The sequence below is a fragment of the Enhydra lutris genome, unplaced genomic scaffold (assembly GCF_002288905.1).
Source record: "Enhydra lutris kenyoni isolate GAN:26980312 unplaced genomic scaffold, ASM228890v2 scaffoldscaffold82, whole genome shotgun sequence".
NCBI classification, from domain to species: Eukaryota; Metazoa; Chordata; class Mammalia; order Carnivora; family Mustelidae; genus Enhydra; species Enhydra lutris.
In genome coordinates this window covers 3665466-3685491 of record NW_019154166.1, presented here as the reverse complement: position 1 = coordinate 3685491, position 20026 = coordinate 3665466, and the positions used below count along the sequence as shown (strand labels likewise).

The window sequence follows — 20026 nt, the reverse complement described above, 5'->3', positions numbered from 1 at the left end:
CTTTTCTTTTCTTTTCTTTTCTTTTCTTTTCTTTTCTTTTCTTTTCTTTTCTTTTCCTTTCTTTTCTTAAGTGCCCAGCAGCTTGGGTACAACATGTGTAGGTGTGGATTTCTGTGTGTTTATCTTCTTTGAAGTTTACCGAGCTTCCTGAATGTGTAGGTTTATAGATTGTTGTGTTTTGCCACATTTAAGAAAACGTCGGCCATTACTTCAAATATTTCTCCTGCCCCATACTCTTCTTCTTTTTCTGAGACTCTGATGTTAGGAATGTTTGACCTTTTGCCATTGTCCCACAGGTCCCTGAGGCTTTCTTCAGCCCCTACCCTGTCCCATGAAGTCTCCTTTCTTCTTGTGCAGATTAGATCATTTCTATTGACCTGTCTTCGAGTTCCTGCCTCTTTCCTCTGTCATCTCCATACTGCTGTTGAGCCCATCCAGTGAGTTTTTCTAAGTCATTTATTGTATTTTTCAGTTTCAAAATTTGCATTTGGCTTTTTTTTTTTTTTTTTTTTTTTTTTTGAGTGAGAGAGAGACAGCACAAGTAGGGAGGGGCAGAGGGAGAGGAAGAGAAATAATCTGACATGGGTTTCACACCCAGCATAGAGGCTCACGCAAGGCTTGATCTCAGGACACTGAGATCCAAACCAAGAGTCCAACGCTTAACCAACTGAACCACCCGGGCACGCCCTGCATCTGGTTCTTTTCTGTATCTTCTGTTTCTTTGCTGAAATTTTCTGCAAATTGTCATTTGTTTCAAGAGTGTTCACTTTTACTTACTGGGGCATGTTTGTGCTCATTGCTTTAAAGTCTTGCCAGATAACTCCAGCAACTGTGTCACCTCCGCGCTGGCCTCCACTGGCAGCACTGGCATCGTCTTTTCTCATGCAACTGCATATCTTCTGGTGCTTCCTATGCTGAGTGATTTTGGATTGTATCCCAGACGTCTTGATTCTTATGTTATGAGATACTGATTCTTGTTTAAATCCTACAGGGATGTTGATATTTTTTTGGTTTAGCATGCATTTGACCTGATTACGTTGAGGCCGCAAGCTCCCTCTAGCTTTCCATGGGTTGTGGTTCCAGTGTCAGCTAAGTTTTCAGTCTTCACAGTGCTATTTGGATCTCTCCCATTTGTGCGCCTGCCAGTGGCCAGTCTGGGAGTGGGTGTCTTTCTGTTCTGTAGTTCATATCCACAGATGCACCGCTTAGAGGGGTCCCAGAATCCAGAAACAACCTTAAGGGGTTTCTTTCCTCATCTTCTTTCTCCACATGGTCTTCTTGGCACTTTTTGGTGTCTAGGCCTCCCTTTTTTGTTCCTCCAGGCCCAAATATGGGGCTTTAGTTACCCCCTCTGCTGTGTACTTCCCAGTGTAGATGTTGTTCTTCTTGTTTTCTTTAACCTGATCTGAGTCTGATTTTTTTATTCTTTTGGCTTTTTATTTAAAATTTTTCTCAAGCCAACAGAAAAGCTGAGTACATGTGCTTCCTGCATATCTGGTCACTGTTCACCTACGTTGACCAGTTTTTACCATTTTACCCTGTTTTCTTCCTTTTTTATATACTTTGATTTCCAGTAGACCATGTAACAGTCAGGTGAATGTGTCTCCTAAATACTTCACATGCATTTTCCAAGAACTAACATGTTCTCCTACATAACCATGGTATCATTAGCAGCCAAGAAACCTAACTTTGATATGAAATATTGCTTAGCATGGATCCCATATTTAAATTTCCGCAGTTGCCCCAGCAATGTCCTTTAACCACTTTCTTTTTTTGAAGTGTTTTTCTCTGGCATTTGTTCATAATTTAAGCATTACATTTAGTTGTCCTGTGTCTTTAATGTCCTTGAATTTAGAACATCTACCTCACTTTTATTTTATTTTTTTAAAGATTTTTATTCATTTATTTAACAGAGAGAGATATATCACAAGTAGGCAGGGTGGGGGGGAAGCAGGCTCCCCGCCAAGCAGAGAGCTCGATGTGGGGCTCGATCCCAGGACCCTGAGATCATGACCTGAGCTGAAGGCAGAGGCTTAACCCACTGAGCCACCCAGATGCCCCACTTTTATTTTATTTTAGAGAGAGAGTATGTGAGAGTGAGGGGAGGAGAGGGACAGAGAGAAACTACCAAGTAGCCTCCACACCCAGCACAGAGCCCAACACAAGGCTCCATCTCAAAACCCTGAGATTGCAACCTGAGCAGAAATCAAGAGTCCGACGCTTAACTGACTGAGCCACCCCGGAACCCCTTAGCCATTGATGTTTGTGAAAAGTCCATGGCAGATTGTCCTGTAGGATTTCCCACAATCTGGATTTCCCTGAGTGTGTCCTTATCATTAGAGTCAAGGTAAACATTTTTGGTAAAAAGACCACATAGGTAGAGTTGTGTCCTTCTCATCGCATGACATCCAGAAACCTAAAGTGACAGTTTGTCTCAATATTGCCGACCTTAAGTTTGCTGGCTTGGTTAAAGTGATACCTGCTGTACTTTTTTCATTGTGAAGGTACCTTTTTCTCTAAGTAGGTAGGAATTCCTGGGGTGACACTTTGAGACTATAGATACGCTGGTTCCCAGCAGCCCTTTTACATAGTGGTTGGGTGGTTTGTTTTTTTAAATTGAAGTACAGTTGATACACATCGTTACATTAGTTTCAGGGCTACAACATTGTGACTTGGTAACTCCATATGTTAGGCTATGCTTACGGAGGTGTCGCTGCTATCTGTCACTACACAACACTGTTACAATACCACTGACTATATTCCCTGTACTGTGTCTTTCATCCCTGAGACCTACTCATTCCATAAATGGAAGCCTAGACCTCCCACTTCCACCCATTTTGTCCATCTCCCGTCCTGCCTCTCCCCTGGCAATCCCCAGTTTGTTTCCTGTATTTATGGAACTATTTCTACTTTTTGTTGTTTGTTTGCTTTATGTTTTAGAATCTGCATATAAGTGCGATCATATGATATTTGTCTGTTTTTTACTTATTTTACATAACATCATACCCTCTAGGTCCATCCATGTCATCACCAAATGGCAAAATCTGATTCTTTTTATGGCTGAGTAATAATACTCCATTGTATATATACAACACTTTTTTTTTTTTTTTTTGGACAGAGACACAGCAAAAGAGGGAACACAAGCAGGAGGAGTGAGAGAGGGAGAAGCAGGCTTCCCACAGAGCAGGGAGCCTGACTCAGGGCTCGATCCCAGGACCCTGGGGTCATGCTCTGAGCCGAAGGCAGGCGCTTAACGACTGAGCCACCCAGGCGCCCCACAACACATCTTTATTCATTCATCTGTCAGTGGACACTTCGGTTGCTTCCATGTCTTGACTATTGTAGATAGTGTCCAGTAAACACAGGGGTGCATATATCTTTTCAGATTAGTGTTTTTATTTTCTTTGGGTAAATACCAATTGGTAGAATCATTGGATTGTATGGTATTTCTATTTTTAAATTTTTGAGGACTCTCCATACTGTTTTCCATATTGGCTGTACTGATTTCCATTCCCGCCAACGGGGCCCGAGAGTCCCTTCTCTCCGCATCCTCGCCAGCACTTGCTCTTTCTTGTCTTTTTGAGTCTAGCCATTCTGACAGGTGTGCCTCATTGTCGTTTGAACTTGCATTTCCCCAATGATGAGTGATGTCGAACATCTTTTCATATGTATCTGCTTGTCATCTGTATGTCTTCTTTAGAAAAATGTCTTCTCAGGTCCTCTGCCCATTTTTAATCAAATTATTATTTTTTTTTAGTTTTGAGTCGCATAAATTCTTTACACATTTTTAGTATTGGTTTCTATCAGATGTGTCATTGCAAATATTTGTTCACTGTGCAAAAGCTTTTTGTTTCGCTGTAGTCCCGGTAGTTTATTTTCACTTTTGTTTTCCTTATCTCAAGAGGCATAGCTAGAAAAATGTTGTCGAAGAAATTTGACGTGTCAGAGAAACTCCTGCCCCCGCACCCAGTGGTTTTAAAGTCTACTGATGGTCCTTCCCTGAATCAATATTTATATAGGTGGTTACAAAATGGTGTGAATCATTGACTTTTTGTGGGTGATGAAACTATACAGAAAAGCCCAGAAGCAATTCTCTAAAAGTCATAATGGCAGTTACTTCAGGGAGGAGGGTGGAGGTAGTGATTAGATAATTGGAGACATGGGGGTCGGGAAGGAGAAAAAGGGTGTTGAGGTGTTTGAAGCCACCTTTTTCTTTGCCAATGTGATCATTAAATGGATATATTTACTTCATTAATTCACTGAACTATACATCTGTTTTCTGTACATATACTTTCCTGTATGTGAGAAAGGTTAAGATTTTAGCATGGAAGTTTCATGATAATATTTACATTTGTGTGTCAAGGATTCATTGCTTATCGGGACTTATTTAATATTTTATATTATTTTACTCTGGCTTAATCTGGATTTCTCTTTTCTCCATTCAATTCTTCATCATCTGAAAATACTTTTTTTTTTAAGATTTTTATTTATTTATTTGACAGATGGAGATCACAAGTAGGCAGAGAAGCAGGCAGAGAGAGAGGAGGAAGCAGGCTCCCCGCTGAGCAGAGAGCCCAATGCGGGGCTCGATCCCAGGACCCTGGGATCATGACCTGAGCGGGAGGCAGAGGTCTCAACCCACTGAGCCACCCAGGTGCCCCCCAAAATACTTCTTTAAGTAATTTTTTTTTTTCAGGAAAAGAAAAAAGCGTACATACCCACATGCTTTGGAGGATGTTATAATGATAATTGTCTTTAAGATGTTTTTCTGGGGGTCTCCTGGGTGGCTCAGTTGATCAGGCTCCTGACTCTTAGTTTCAGCTGAGGCCATGATCTTGGGGTCCTAGATTGAGCCCCTTCGTAGGGCTCCATGCTCAGCAGGGACTCTGCTTGGAATTCTTGCCTTCTGTCCTGTACTGCCCCCCCCCACCTCACATGTGGGCATTCTCTCCCTCTCTCTCAGATAAATAAGTTAATTTAAAAAATGTTCTTTTTAGACACGTGTATCATTTGTTTTTCCCCAGCTCTGAACACTTCTGATGCTTTCTCCAAATGCAAGCTAGTCCAGCAGATTATACCCTCGGGCCCTGAATATGAGTGTGCCGTGGGGCAAATGCACGCAGCCACTCGGCCCTCTTACATCGAGTGTGCTTTGCATATGTTATTTACTCCACTCGGGCTGAGTTTGCGTTTTGACAGTTCAGAGCTCTGACGGCTGACCAGAGCGTACAGGTGATATTGCTAAATTTGGCTTGGAGAGAAACGTAGGAAGACCATCTTGCTGGATCTTAAAACAGGAATTGTAGGGCAGCCCAGGTGCTTTTGCAATGCAGTGAGGTTAAAGACGGGCAGGCAGTTAAGGACTTGGCCAATTCTCTGATGCTCTGAAGGGCGTCACCAATGTAACTGCAACATGGAGTGAGCCAACCAAGAAGTGACTGAGTGGTGGCTGAATGGCGCTCCGGCCCAAGGCCTAGCGGTGGCTCTGGGGCCCCAAACAGATGTGAGTGTTTACCTCTGCATGGTCCTATGAGAACTTGACCGTCACACACTCTGCAGTTCTGTTCCAGGTTGCATTCCTGTTTCCTGCAGAAACCAGCTGGGCGAGTGCTTCCCGACTTGACTCCCTCTCATCCATGAGCTTAGCCCGGGTCGCTCACACCTTTTTACTAAATATTCAGTGTTTCACACTACCATTTGAGTGCGTCAGAAGTTATTTTCCCAAAATTCAGAAATTTCATGAGATCTTTCTAGACCTTTTTTAAGACCGTTGTTCAGAGCTCAATGAGGTTTTCTCTTTTTTGTTGTTGTTTTGTTTTTGTTTTTTGTTTTTTTAACATGAAGACTCAAGTCTTTTGTCAGCTCGAGGAAAATTCGTTATTTATTCGGTGATTGTTCCTCCTTCTGTTTTCCTGGAATTTCTTTTAGCCCTGTCGTTTTGGTTTTCCCCTCCCATATTTCGTCCTCTCTAACCTTTTTCTGTGACTTCTGGGAAATCATTCAGGCTCGCTGTCTGAATCTTGTATTTAGATGGCCATCTGTTTAGTTGCCTTCCTTGTGGTTAATTGGACAGTTGTTTTTCTGTCTGGATGCAGTGTGGCTAGTAACAAAGTTGTTCCCTCTCTGTGGCTCTGTGTTCTGGTTGCACACAGTTACTGCTGTCTTGAATCTTGTTTTAAAACAAAGAAACCGGTCCCTCAAGATTTCTGCTTTTCTGGAAGGAATTGTCTTCTCTTGGGCAGAAGAAGTGAGGGATGGAGAGGCTGCTCCCTAATTTTGAGCTCTTTGCTTACACCTGTTTGCTCCTCTTCATACGAGGGAGATCATTGTCCATCTACTATTAGAAGTGGGGGAGCGTTGGGATGACTGAGTGACTCAGTCAGTAAAGCGTCTGTCTTGGGCTCAGGTCATGATCCCAGGGTCCTGGGATCGAGCCCCACCTTGGGCTCCCTGCTCAGTGGGGAATCTGCTTCTCTTTCTCCCTCTGACCCTGCACCCTGCTGTGCTCTCTCTCTCTCAAATAAATAAAATCTCAAAAAGAAGTGGAGAAGGTTCCTCTATGTCAGCGTAGGCTTCTGGGACAGTTTAAGGCCCCAACGAGGGAAAAAGGAAAGGAGCCTGTGCTTTCCTTCTAGACTCATTCACCTGTCCCTCCTGAAGATGGGAGCAGGTGTAATAGCTAAAGGGGGTTTCTCTTAGGCCTCCAAAGCCTGAGCAGGTCCCAGAGGCTCTGGTTGGGTGTGCTGGAGTTCCCCACCAATTGCCCCATCGGGGACGCACAAGCAAGTTAACAGCTTCTCCTTTGCTGAGTCACAGATTTCCTTCTGTTCCCGGTTTCTATTACATATTTGACCTCCTTTCCTAGTGATATTGTTAGAGGTCACCTCCCCCACTCTGAATCTACATTATAGGGAGTAGAGGGGGTTAAACAAACACCCTCAGGAAAAGCTCTTTATTCGCTCTTTGTTTTAACATTTAAGTGTGATGAGCAGTAGAAGCAAAAGGTCTAATTAATGATTCACAGCCACGGGCACCCACTGTGAGTACAAGAAGGCCCCAAACTTATCTGAAAATAGGTAGCACGTGTTCTGCCTTTAGATAGAATGTACTGGCACTCTAATTGGGAGTAGAGAAAATGGACGGATATAATTACTTGGAGTCCGATATTTTGATACCTCATATTTCTGACTGCCTTTGATCCCGTCCACTCTGCGTCGTACTGTACACAGTCTGGTGGTTCCTGACTGCATCAGAAGGGCCACTCCACTTGGTGTCTCAGATTAACACATGACCGAAATAGAAGCTTCTCAGAACCCAATGCAAATCCTTACCAGGAAGGAAAAGAGGAGTTCCTCGGGAGGCTGGACTGTCCGGAACCCAGGAGTCAGCTGGTGGTTTCTCCACACCTGTGTGCTCTGCACACTGCGTTTAATTTGCTGGTTCGAGACTGTGGTTGGGGGAATTCCCACCTTAGCTTGCGGGCTGCAGGATGGGAATTCCCCCAGGCTCCCTGCCCTTGGAAACCGGGGAGTTCCTACCAGCTGACAGCAGGGGGGGTGGGGGGACGAGGGGCTGGGGGGGCCAATGCCAGCAGACCAATCCCCCAGGGGCAGTATAAACCTTTTACAAAGGGATTTGACAGTGTGTTTCAAAGTCCACTCAGCGGTCCTAACCACAGGTTGTTAACTTAAGGAAATGAGACAAAAGAAGGAAAATGATCAAGGAGGAAAGAATCCATTGACTCATTATGTGTAAATATAGAAGCATTCTCTGTTCGCCACAATGGGCTATTTTTAATGAGTGTTTATTTAATGGAATGAGTATTTTGTAACCATTAGAAATTATAACTGTGAATGGAGCCTGGCAACATGAAAGAGGGTGAAAGATACCATATGCATGGGGCAAAAGGCTTATATGTTGCAATTACATAGAAATCATATGTTTATGTCAAATCTTAGGAGAGAACACGTAGAGGTGATTACTGGGGCGTTTGGATCACTTTTGACCCTCCCCCATTTATCAGCTGCTATTAAATATTTTTTATCGCTCAAAAAAGTAGAGTCAGCTTTGTAAACAAACAAACTAGTAATCAGAAGAGGTTTACCAACCCAATGAAAACCTTTGTGTTTGGTCTGAGATTAAAAACATCAACCCCCTTGGGGTGCCTGGCTGGCCTCATCAGAAGAGCACACAGACTCTTGATCTCAAGGCCATGAGTACGAGCCCCACTACTGGGTGCAGAGATTACGAAAGTAAATAAGTAAACTTAGAATTAAAGAAAAAAAAAATCCAGCCCCTCCGTGTTGCCTACTGAGCTTTGCCAAGCTCATTTGCTACAAAGTCTTGATTTACCTCTAAGCTGTACATAATTTATATAAAGTTTAAAAGGAATCTCTCTAGAAACCCAATTAACCCGGAACAACTGACAAATATTTAGTGTCAAAGAATGTTTCACACTTGACTCTCTTTTAGTGACAGAGGCTGATCGGGCCTGAAGTTGACATTACAGACGGCGGCTTTAGAACGTAATTGAACTGTGATCGGTTGCGTGTACCAGGCAACTGTATGAAACGTAACTGTCAGGTGGAACAGCCTGGTAGATTATGAAGAATGGGTGATAAAAACATTGTATATGCTCCGGTGTATAAGCTCATCTGTGGTCCGTGCTGACTTAGACCAAAGCTTAAGGGGCATGTCCAGTCCTCGCGTCACGTTGTAGGACGAATTCTGTGCCCAGAGCATGAAGGTATCACAAGATCTTGAAATTACTTCCTTGGAGGGTCCCCCAGAGTTTTCCAGCTAAGTGCCTTTCTCCCAGAAGAGAAGACTAGGGAGGTGGATGAGAGGTGTTTTGTGGAAGACAGAACACTGGCATTGCGTTCCAGAAATGACTAAGTCGGACCATGGAGAGCGGGCAGGTTCTCGGCTCAAAGTGTAGAACTTTGTAATAATTAGAGTTACCCTCCAGCTCAGGCAAGGAACTGAGTTCCTGTTTCAAGTTACCAGCTGCAGGGAGCATTCAGCAAAATGTTAATCACCCTGCTGCTGGGAGAAAAGCTGTGCACGATCACATGACCTCTTGCCGCTCTACAATTTTGTGATCCTAAGGCATTTGCTTTGTCTTTCCAGAACGCACGCCTGCCTGCCTTCCTGGAAGATCTTAGGAGTATCATAATATTGCAAACTTAATTTTTTTTTTCTAGTTTACATTTTTAAATCGAGGCGCAGTTCACATACGACAAAACATACAGATCTTTGGTATTCAGTTCTCTGTGTTTTGACAACTGTATGTGATCGTGTCATCCTTCAGAATCTTTCTGTCATCCCAGGAATTTCCCTTGTGTCCCCATCTAGTCAGTCCCCCCCCCCCCACCACCCAGAAGCAGCTACTTTCCGATTTCCAACCAGTACATTTGGTTTATCCTTATATGACATAGAAATAGAATTGGGAAATATAGGTTGATTTTCATTTTCTTCTTTTAGCCAACAAAATGCTTTTGAGGTTTATTAGATTGCTGTGTTAATCATCAGCTCATTGTTTTTATTGCGGAATAATATTCCATTATACAGATATGCTTAGCACACAAATTTGCTTATCCGTTCTCCTACAGATACATATTTGAGTTGTTTCTAGTTTGGGGTTCTAAGGAATAAGGCTGCTGTGTATGTTTTCGTGCAGGTGTTTTGGAGAAACCTGTTTTTGTTTCTGTTTGGTAAATGCATAGGAGTGAAATTTCTGGGTCCTAAGTTAGATAAATGGTTAACTTGATTGGAACTGACAAACACTTCTACAATTACCTTTGTGCCCAATCATCCCTAGCAATTAGCATTGTCAGTTCTAGTGGATGTGAAGTAGTATCTCATTGTGGTTTGAATTTGCATTTCCCTAATGACTGACGAGGTTGGGCCCCTTTTCATGTGCTGATTGGCCATTTGTGTGTCTTCTTGACAAAACATCTGTTCAAATCTTTTGCCTATTTTAAAATTAGGTTGATTGGGTCGCCTGGGTGGCTCAGTCCGTTCAGCGTCTGCCTTCCAGTCCTGGGATCAAGGCCCACATCGGACTCTTTGCTTGGCGGGAACTGGCTTCTCCCTCTCCTGCTGCTCCTCCTGCTTTTACCCTCTCCATCTGTGTCAAATAGACAGATAAAGTCTTAAAAAAATAAAATAAGATTAGGTTGACTGTGTTATTTCTTGTTGATAGATGGGTATGTTCTTTATAAATTCTAGATACGAATACTTTATCAGATTATGTTCTGCAGATACCTACCAGAGTGTGGGTTGTTTAATTTTTGTCATGGTGTCTTTGGATGAGCAGAAATTTTTGATAAAGCCCAGTTGACTACTTTTCTTTTGTGCATGGTCTCTTTATGTCCTATCCAAGAGATTTCTGCCTACCCAAGGTTATGAAGATACTGTTTGATTGTTTTCTTCTGGGAGCTTTACACTCCTAGGTTTTACGGTTAGGTCTCTGAGCCATCTCAAATGAATTTTTTGCATCTGATGGGAGCAGAGTCAAGATTGTCTTCCTCGTTTGGGTGGTCACTTGTGTCAGTGTCATTTGTTGTTGATAAGACTTTTCTTTGTGTGTTTGACTGACTCACTGTTACCTTTGTTGAGAATTGAATACACACACACACACACACACACACACACACACACACACACACAGAGGCGTCTGTCTCTGGATTCTGTCTTCTTCCATTGATCCGTTGATTGTCATTCTGCCAATACCAAATGGTCATGATTGCTATATATTTATAATAAAGCTTGGATTTTGATAGTATAATACCTCCAACTTTTATTTTTTCTTTGACAAGATTATTTTTATTTTGGCTGTTCTAAACTGTTTACTTTCCATGCACATTTTAGAATTGATTTTCCAGTTTTGTTTTGTTTTTTTTTACACTAGGATTTTTTAAATGAATGAATTTTTAATTTTAAGTCCAGTGTAGTTAACATACAATGTCATATTAATTTCAGGTGCGTCGCACAGTGATTCAGCCATTCCATACAACACCCAGTGCTCATCACAAGTGCCCTCCTTCAGCCCCATCACCTGTTTCACCCCTCCTTCTCCATTCCCCCCCCCCACTATCCTACCCCTCTGATAATCATCAGTTTGGTCTTTATAGTTAAGAATCTGTTTTGTGGCTTGTCTCTCTTACTTTTTTTTTCTTTGTTCCTTTATTTTGTTTCTTAAATTCTAAATATGAGTGAAAAACCTGCTAAAATTTTGATTGGGACTGCAGTGAATCTATAGATCAATTGAGAGAGAAAGTATCCTTAAAACACTGAGTCTGTCAATCCATGCACATGGTAGACAACTGTCCATTTCTTTAGGTCTTCTTGAATTTGTCCCAGCACTGTTAACAGTTTTCAGTGTAGAAGTCTTGCCCGTCTTTGGTTAGATTTATTTCCAAGTGTTACTGGGTGGACTAGGGAGACCCCAGCCCCTTGGGTCTCAACCCCGCCCATCCCAAAGGTATTGTCAATGGTTCTTGGTCTTGTTAGGAGGAATAATTCAAGGACAGATGCAACCAAGCCGGAAACCTTGTTAAAGTGAGAAACACACTCTTGAGATGTGAGAGCAGGTGAGCCCTGAGGGTTGGTTTCTATCTTTTATTGATGGTTGATGGTTGTTAACTAGGGGATGGAATATTCATCTCTCCAGGCAGGAATGCAGGGGTTTATGCCTTTTCTTCCTAATTTGGTCGGTGGTTTCCTGTCATGGCAGCTGCCATCTTGGACCTGGCTGGTTTGATCTGACTTCTTGTGGAGTGCTGCCAGGACAGGCCTCTCACCTTCCTGATAGCTGGCCATGACCTACCTCCCGGAAGCCCGTTAGAGCCTAACTCACCGCCTACACTCACAGGAGCATTTGATATACTTTTTGATGCTACTATAAATGGTAGTTTTTTACTCTGACTTTTCGGTTGCTTGTCACTAGTATATAGAAATACATCGCTCTTTATGATCGACTTTGTGTGCAGATTTGTTAAAGTCACTAATTAGTTCTAGTAGTTTTTAAATAAATCCAGTTTTCTCCTATCAACTGCAAATGTATGTATTTATATCTTCTCTTCCAGTCTTTTACCTTTCTTTTCTTGCCTCCTTAAACAGTGTGGAACTTCTAATAAAATGCTCAGCAAAAGTCATCGGAGAAGATGTCTTCACATTGTTCCCCAATCTTAGAGAAAAAGTGTTCAGTGATCACCTTCAAGGACAATGGTAGTTTGGTGTTTTCGCAGATGTCCTTCATCAGGTTGATGAAGTGCTCCTTCAGTCCTATTTTGCTGAGAATTCGTATCACGAATGGGCATTCAGTTTTGTCAAATCCTTTTTCTGCAGTTATTGAAATGATCATGAGCATCTCTTAGTCTGATCACCAGTTTTATGTATTTCTCCTCTTCCAGTGTTTGTGTTTAGAACAGTACACTTCTGTCCAAGCTCTGGTTTAGTTGCATCCCATAGACTTAAATTTTGGATTCTCATTATCATTCAGTTCAAAGCGTTTTCTGTTTTTCCTATGATTTTTATTTTTGTCCCGTAGGTTTTTTCAGAGGTGGTTTCCTTAATATTCCAGTGTGGAGATTTTTCTTGGTTTTCGTCACATGTGCTCTTTCACCATGAAAAAAGGTTTCTTTTCATTTCCAGTAATACTCCTTGGCTTCAAGTCTGTCTGGTGTAGCAGAATGTAGCCATGTCGGCCTTCTCATGCACATGCTTTCTGTGGCTTATGTTCAAAGTGAATTTCTTGTGGAAGCATATAGTTGTTCTTTCTTCCTTTCTGTCTTTCTGTCTTTCTTAGTCTTGGCTGATAGTCTTTGTCTTTTAATTAGGGAGTTAGTCCATTTATATTTAATGTGACTGTTGATATAGTTGGGTTTAGGTCTGCCTTCTAGGTATTTATGTTCCTTTTTTCCTGCTTTTTTTTTTTTTTTTTTTTTTTTTTTTTTTTTTTTTTTTTTTTTTTTTTTTTTTTTCCTTTTGGGGGGGGTGGTTTTTTTTTTTCTTTTTCCTTTTTTTTTTTTAAGTAATTGCTTTAGATCTCTGTTGCTCAAGACAGTAGTCACCGCCCACACACAGCTATTTAAGTTTCAATTAGTTAAAATATGAAAAAATTAAAATATGTTCCTAGCTTAAGGAGGGCACTATTGTGATGAGCACCAGGTGTTGTATGAAAGTGATGAATCACTAAATCCTATACCTAATGCTAATATTACACTGTTTTTAACTGGAATTTAAGTAAAAACTTGAAAATAAAATAAAACACATCCCTGGCTATAGTATGGGGAATAGACTGAGGAGATACAGAACTACAAACAGGAAGATGAGTTAGGATATTGTTTTTGGAATCACTGGCACAATTTTGTGAGGTATTAGTAAGAGAGTTTAAGAGACACTGTGGGATCAAGAAATCCTGGAGGCAGGGTCACCTGAGTGGCTACAAGTGGCTTGCCCAAGCTGGGAAAGGGGGAGGCTTGGTGACTGAAGATTTCTGGCGTGGGCCAGCAAGTGAATGTCGGTGCCATTAATTGGGACAGAGAATGTAGGAGGGGACTCAGGTTCAGGGGAAGATAAAGAGTTTAGTTTCAGAGACCTCGAGAGCCTGATATTTGTACGCATCTCGAGGCACAGATAAGTAGTAGGCAGTTTGCTACCTGGGTCCAGAATTTCGGAGCGCTATGCGGAGCAGATTTTCAGATTTTTAATTTACATATTGAGGAACCCAAAAGGTATGTAAAATCACCATGGTAGTATTAGAGAGTAAAAATATACAGAAGTGTGGGATTGTCAGCATTTAAGGGGAAGAGGAGACTCTAGACAGATCTTGGAGACAGATGGAAGGAAGACTGGGAGAGAATGTCACTGAATATGAAGGAATAGAGAGTCGCGAGTTAATTGTTAGATGGCAATGAAAGGTTTTCTAGGCAGGTGTTCTATAGGTGATGTTTGACAGATTTGACTTAGTCTAATAAGATGCAGCAAAGTGCTTTGAAATTATGTGTCTCTTTTAGACTTCATCCACCCACTGCCTGTATCTGTGTGCGTTTGTTTTATCTGGCTGTGTACTAGGCACTCTCCTGGGCATCACAGGGAGAGCCATGAATGAAGGCAATTCTCTGTCATACTCTTTCCACTAAAGAAGGACATGCGAGCAAATTGTTAGAATGTGAACCTTAAGGGTCTTTCAGTAAACAGAAGCTGTAGGAAGGGCTGCGGGAGCTCAGAAGAGAGAGCAACTAGCTCTTCTGTGCCTTCCACATGCTGTTCTTTCCATATAGACTGTCCCCTTCCTGCCTCTTCACCGACACGTCCTTCAAAACTCAGCTCTGGCATCCTTCTGGAAACTTCCTTTGATTCCTTTTATTTATTTAACAGAAACAGTGACTCATATTGGACAGTGTATCTCCAAAGCAATCAGAAAAGAAAAAAAAAAAAGGGAGCAAGGGAGGGAAGGAGTGAAGAATGGGAACCAAAATGGAAATAATAATGCGGACTCGTTAGAAGAAATTCAGACAATACGGAAAATGTAAGGAAGCTCACCCAGGATCCCAGCACCTAGAAATAATCATTATTCACATTAGGTTGACATCAGCCAGATATATCCTTCTAAGTTTGTCCAATAAGAGCGGGGGGATAGAAATAATTTTAGATCATTAGGATCATACAATATATACTATTTTAAGTGTTGCTAAGTGCTTAATTTCACTTGGAGGAGATTAGCGTAGTGTCAACGATACTTCCAATTTTAAAAGAATAGATTAATGTAAAAAAAATAGAAGCTGAACTTCACATAAAGGGTTCTTGACAAGAGATAGTAATTACTAAAAGATCCGTCTAAGGTTGACAAAAAAAAGATGGTTTTGAAAAGCCGTGGGTCTCCATGTTTCCCTTTTCAACAGCTCCCTTTTCAACTAGGACTTCTCTGTGAAGTGATGGAGAAATTAACACCTCCAACTTCCTTCCACCTTTCTCCCCCCGACCCCGAACCCTCCAACCCCCCAACTGCTTCCTGATTTTCAGTTGTAATTACAGCATCGCTGTTCACAACACTTATCTACCTTTTTGCAATGTAATCCGTGTATCTATTGATCCCCAACTCAGTATTTCGACGGCCCCAGCTCTCCCCGGCTTCTCTTCCGTCATGGGCTCTGGCTTGTCTTATCCTAGAGTTCTTTACTTCTACTAGCCTCTCGGTTGGCTGGAATTCATCATCAAGCTGTTTTCTCGAGAAGGACTCCAGTAGTCCTTGCAGTCTCCCATAGTCTGTCCACCAGCTTTATGCTGGAATGACAACTCAGCTGAGCATAACTTTGCTGCGTCCTGCTTTCTTTCCCTTGGACTCCCGACAGTCCTCCTCTGTGTCACGGACTCACGGGAAATCAGTTTTCTTCTTTACTACTATCCCCCCACACCACCATCACCACCACCTTTTATGAGTTGGATTTGCAGATTTCAGAGAACATAGATGAGCTCTTTACCTTTTCCCTCGTTGCACGGGAGAGAATTTATTAGTAGGGAGGCCAGCCACAGCTCTGATACGGTGATGTGAGCAGGATGTTTCTGGAGTATTAACCACCATCTCTGTCTTCCTTTCTAGAAATAATTGATGACCTTGCCAACCTGGTGGAGAACACAGACGGGAAGCTCCGCACTGAGACCAGGCGCGTGACTATGGTGGACAGAAAATCAGCATCTTGCGGTAAAGGATAAGCTGCCCTTATGGTTTTGCCTCTCTCGCCACTTGCCCATCTACTCTGCTTCCGGTTTCCCACATTTGTTTCATTATTGCAGGGGTTTGTTTCCGCTTCTAACGTAGACAGTCCCGTTTGATGAAGTATTGAAATTGCTCAAAGAGACCCAAATCTTGCTAAAGTGAAGTGAGTTGTAAGGGTGCCTGGGTGGCTCAGTCAGTGAAGCGTCTGACCCTTGGTCTCAGCTCAGGTCTTGCCCTCAGGGTCCTGAGTTCAAGCCCTGCCTTGGGCTCCACGCTGGGTGTGGAGCTTACTTTAAAAAAGAATAAAATAAGGAAAAATGAAGCGACTTGCTACAAATGTGGGAGAAGTACAATGCATTGTTAATTTTTTAAATTTAAGATAGGAAACCTCTGTATGCTTACAGAGAGTACCTGTTTGGGAATTTGTGTGACAATATACAGGTTGGTGCAGGTACATTCTCGTGGCTATTGAAGGCCATCTTGCTCACTTAATGCCCTTTTTTTGTCACGACCTTAATTGTTGGAGCTTGGGCCACCGAGCAGTTAAGAGGCCAGGTTCTGAAGTCCGTTGAGTTCAGATCCTACATGTAGTGATGTTATCTTTGGCAGTCGCTTTACTGTTTAGTACCTTGTACATAAAATGGGAGCACACGAGCCAAGACAAGCGATTCTAGCAATACTGATGCTCTGGCTTTGCCCCAGAGCTTCTGATGAAGGAGGGCTGCATTCCGTGTGGTTTGAATTATCCACTGCCTGTGTGCAGCGCCGTGCCGAGGCCAGTGTTGATAAATGGTAGTGACAGTAGGAGTGACCACAGTGATGGTTCCTCCGTGCTGTGTCTCACAAAGGTGCACAAGCCAATACATTTATTACAAGCAGAAGGATGATAGCACTCCAAACCCCAGTGCCTCTTAGTCCTTTCGGTATGAAAACTATGACAGATCCCTCTGACCTGTCCAGTTTTAGAACGAGAACCTCTGTGCGGGGGAGACCCGAGATGTACGGCCCAAGAGGCATTACCTTTTTTACCTGATGTGCTGGCTGACCGAGGTCTAGAACAACAGGGTGACTGAGGACGGGCAGCCGTGGACTCTGAAACCTCAGGGAGGGGGACTCTGAGGGGCCTCCCTGCTCCCCTGTTATCACCTGTCTGTGCTCCCCGGCCCCGGGGTTCTCATCCACCAGATGCCAGCCACTCTGTGCTTCTGCCCCCGTGGGCATGTGCTTCTCTCCGCTTCCTGTCGAAAGCCACACCTCCTTGCTTTCTTGCCTTACCAACCTTCTCATGTAGCTTCTGCCCAGAGAGACTTTGGTTCTGCACTAGATCGTTTGGAAACAGATCTCTTCTGTTATTGTCTTTGATCTCTATAGAAACTTAACCTTATTGACTCTTAAAAACCTGGTTATCAAAGTTAAACTGTATGGAGCATGTGAGGTGTCTTGTGCTGGCCACCCTCCCTGACTTTCCGTATTTATGTGGGGAGGCCCTGCAGGTGGGGGGCTGAGAAGTGGGGGCTCTAGAACCTGGCCCTGTATCCCAGCTCTGCCAGTCACCAGCTGGTGACCTTGGGGAAGCCCAGACTCCCCTTTGCCTCAGTTTTCCTGTCTTTGAAATGGGAATGCTAATGGTACAGCCCTGAGAGCGTTGTCGTAAGGGAGAAAGGAGTTAATATCCATAAAGACACAGGTAGAGTGTGTGGCACACAGTAAGCCATGAGCAAGGATTAGCCATCCTCTCACGTGTCTAACCTAGGAATAGTCTGGGCGCCTGGCTGGCGTAGTCAGTTAAGCGACCGACTCTTGATTTGAGCTCAGGTTGTAATCGCAGGGTCGTGGGATTGAGCCCGACATGGGGCTCCGCACTCAGTGCGGTCTGCTTGAGATTCTCCCTCTCCCTCTCCCCCTCCCCCTGCTTGCGTGCTCTCTAAATTAATAAATGAATAAAATCTCTTGAAAATAAATAAAATAGGAAGAGGCTTCCCGATTCAGTGACAGCTTTCTCGGAGTGTTTGCTATGTGCATGGCAGTCATGTCGTTATTATTTTGGAATGAACATATTTGTAGATATGTCGGGAAGCTTTTTGTATTTGCAAGGCAGTGGCCCTCAGCACATGTTACTCATGAAGTCCCAACGAGGAATGTTACTTCTGTGGCCAGTTTTTTATTTTATGGTATTGCTTAGTGTTGGTGTTTATACCGAGAAAGGTGCATACAATCTTCTGACTTGAGCTCTTTTTTTTTTTTTTAGTAGAAGAAATGGAGAGGCTCCCATAATTACTAAAATGCTTGTTTTTAAAACCGGGTCTCTCAAAGTAAGTTAACTGTAAGTTTATCTTCTGCACCATTTGTATTTAGGTATCTATAATCTGTAACAGAATTACAGTTGGCCCTTGAACAGTGCAGACGTCAGGGGTCCTGACCCCCAGCCCCCCCGGTGCAGGCGAAAATCCGCATCTAAGTTTTGACTCCCCCAAAACTTAACTATTAACAGACTACTATTGACTAGAAGCCTTGCCCATAACATAAACGGTCAGTTAACACGTTTGTATGTTATATATACTGTATTATATTATAGATATATAATATGTAATTATACATATATACATATATGTCTTAAAATTATAGTATATATTATGTAATATAATTGTATGATATAATTAATATATGAAATTATTGATTAACAATAATAATTGATTAATATTGCTTAATATAGTAATAGTATATGTTATATACTGATTTCTTCCAATAAAGGAAGCTAGAGAAGAGGACATGTTAAAATCATAACGAAGAGAAATTACATTTACAGTACCATACCGTGTTTATTGACAAAAGTCTGAGTGTAAGTGGGCCCGCGCAGTTGAAACCGTGTTGTACAAGGGTCAACTGTGTATGTAGGGACTCAGAAGGGAGATATGGCAGTGTGAAATAGATAGACATTCTTCCTTCTTTCACCGGAAATACTTTAAAGAGAATTCTTTCCTCTTACCCATCAATTTGTTTCCCTAATACTTACTTAGCCATACCACTGGTACTGTAGGTCCACACCCTGACAACTAACCTTTTAACATTTCTGATGCCTGATACCTTTAAAGGAAACTGTATTGCATTTATATTTTTATAGGGAAATCTGTTGTTATTTTATATATATATAATATATATATATATATATTATATATATATAAGTATATATATGTTTGTTGGTAAGCGGCGCCAGTTTTTGCATGTTGATAAAGGTTCATTGTGTGGCCTCCCAAGCTCTAAGAGAGGTCATACTGGTTTCATGACACCCCACCATTACCATCTAAATAAGTCTCCCGCTGATCAGTATGAACCCCGTGAAGTTATTATGCCCTGTGGAATCTACTGAGTGGGTTCAGCAGCCCTTGCCAAAATTGACTAACCTTTTTTTTTTTTTTTTTTGGTAAAGATTTTATATTTATTTATTTGAGAGAAGGAGAGCCTGAGCCAGGACTAGGGGCAGGGGATAGAGGGAGGAGCAGGGAGCCCGACTCAGGACTTGATCTCAGGACCCTGGGATCATGACCTGAGCTGAAGTCAGGTGCTTAACTGACTGAGGCACCCAGGCGCCCCTATTAACCTAACTAAAAAAAATTATTATGGTAAAAGATCCATAATATAAAATACATCTAAAATTTGCCATCGTAACTGTCTTAAGTGCACAGTTCATTGGCATAGAGTGCATTCCTGCTCTTGGGGGGCCGTCTGCGCCACCCGTCTCCAGAACCTTCCATCTTCATGAGGGAAGCTCTGACCCCGTGAAACAATGACTACTACTCCTTCTCTAGCTGGCCCCTCTCAGCCACCACTCTGCTTTCCTTCCCTGTGACTTTGACAACACCAGGTACCTCCTATGAGTAAGTTCACACAGTCTTTGAATGTCTTCAGTATTCCTCCATGCTATAGTGTGGGACACGAATCCCTTACTTTTTGAGGCTTAAGTAGTATTCCAGTGCATATATATATACTACATTTTGTTTATCCATCTATCTGTCAGTGGACGTTCTGGCTGTTGGGTGAATAGCGCCAGTGCTAACGTAGGTGTACAAGCGTAGATTCAAGTCCCTGCTTTCTGCCTGTGTGCGCAGAAGTCAGTTGCCGAATCAAATGGTAATTCAGTGTTTATAATTTTTTTTCTTTACAGAAACACCGTATTAACACGTCCTTTTGTTTTGCTTCCAGTGCTTAAGTTCTCTCTTTTTTAGAGATTTACTTATTTATTTTGTAGAAAGAGAGAGAGCATGTGCGAGCTGAGGGAGGGGCAGAGGGAGAGGGAAAGAGAAA

At 42.4% G+C, this 20026-nt stretch overlaps 1 protein-coding gene across 2 annotated transcripts in view; it reads left to right on the top strand.

The window, feature by feature from the left end:
- Nucleotides 1–20026, top strand: part of LOC111161111 (syntaxin 8) — a 243406-nt gene that overhangs the window by 131983 nt on the left and 91397 nt on the right. Inside the window, exon 7 of one of the 2 annotated variants that reach the window (XR_002641523.1) lies at nucleotides 15608–15710. Coding sequence is in view for 1 of the 2 variants with exons in the window: in XM_022524597.1 (XP_022380305.1) it covers nucleotides 15608–15709 (102 nt within the window). In the remaining variant the exon portion in view is untranslated. Of the gene's footprint in view, nucleotides 1–15607; nucleotides 15711–20026 lie in introns of those variants that run through there. The other variant, XM_022524597.1, reaches the window with a different exon arrangement.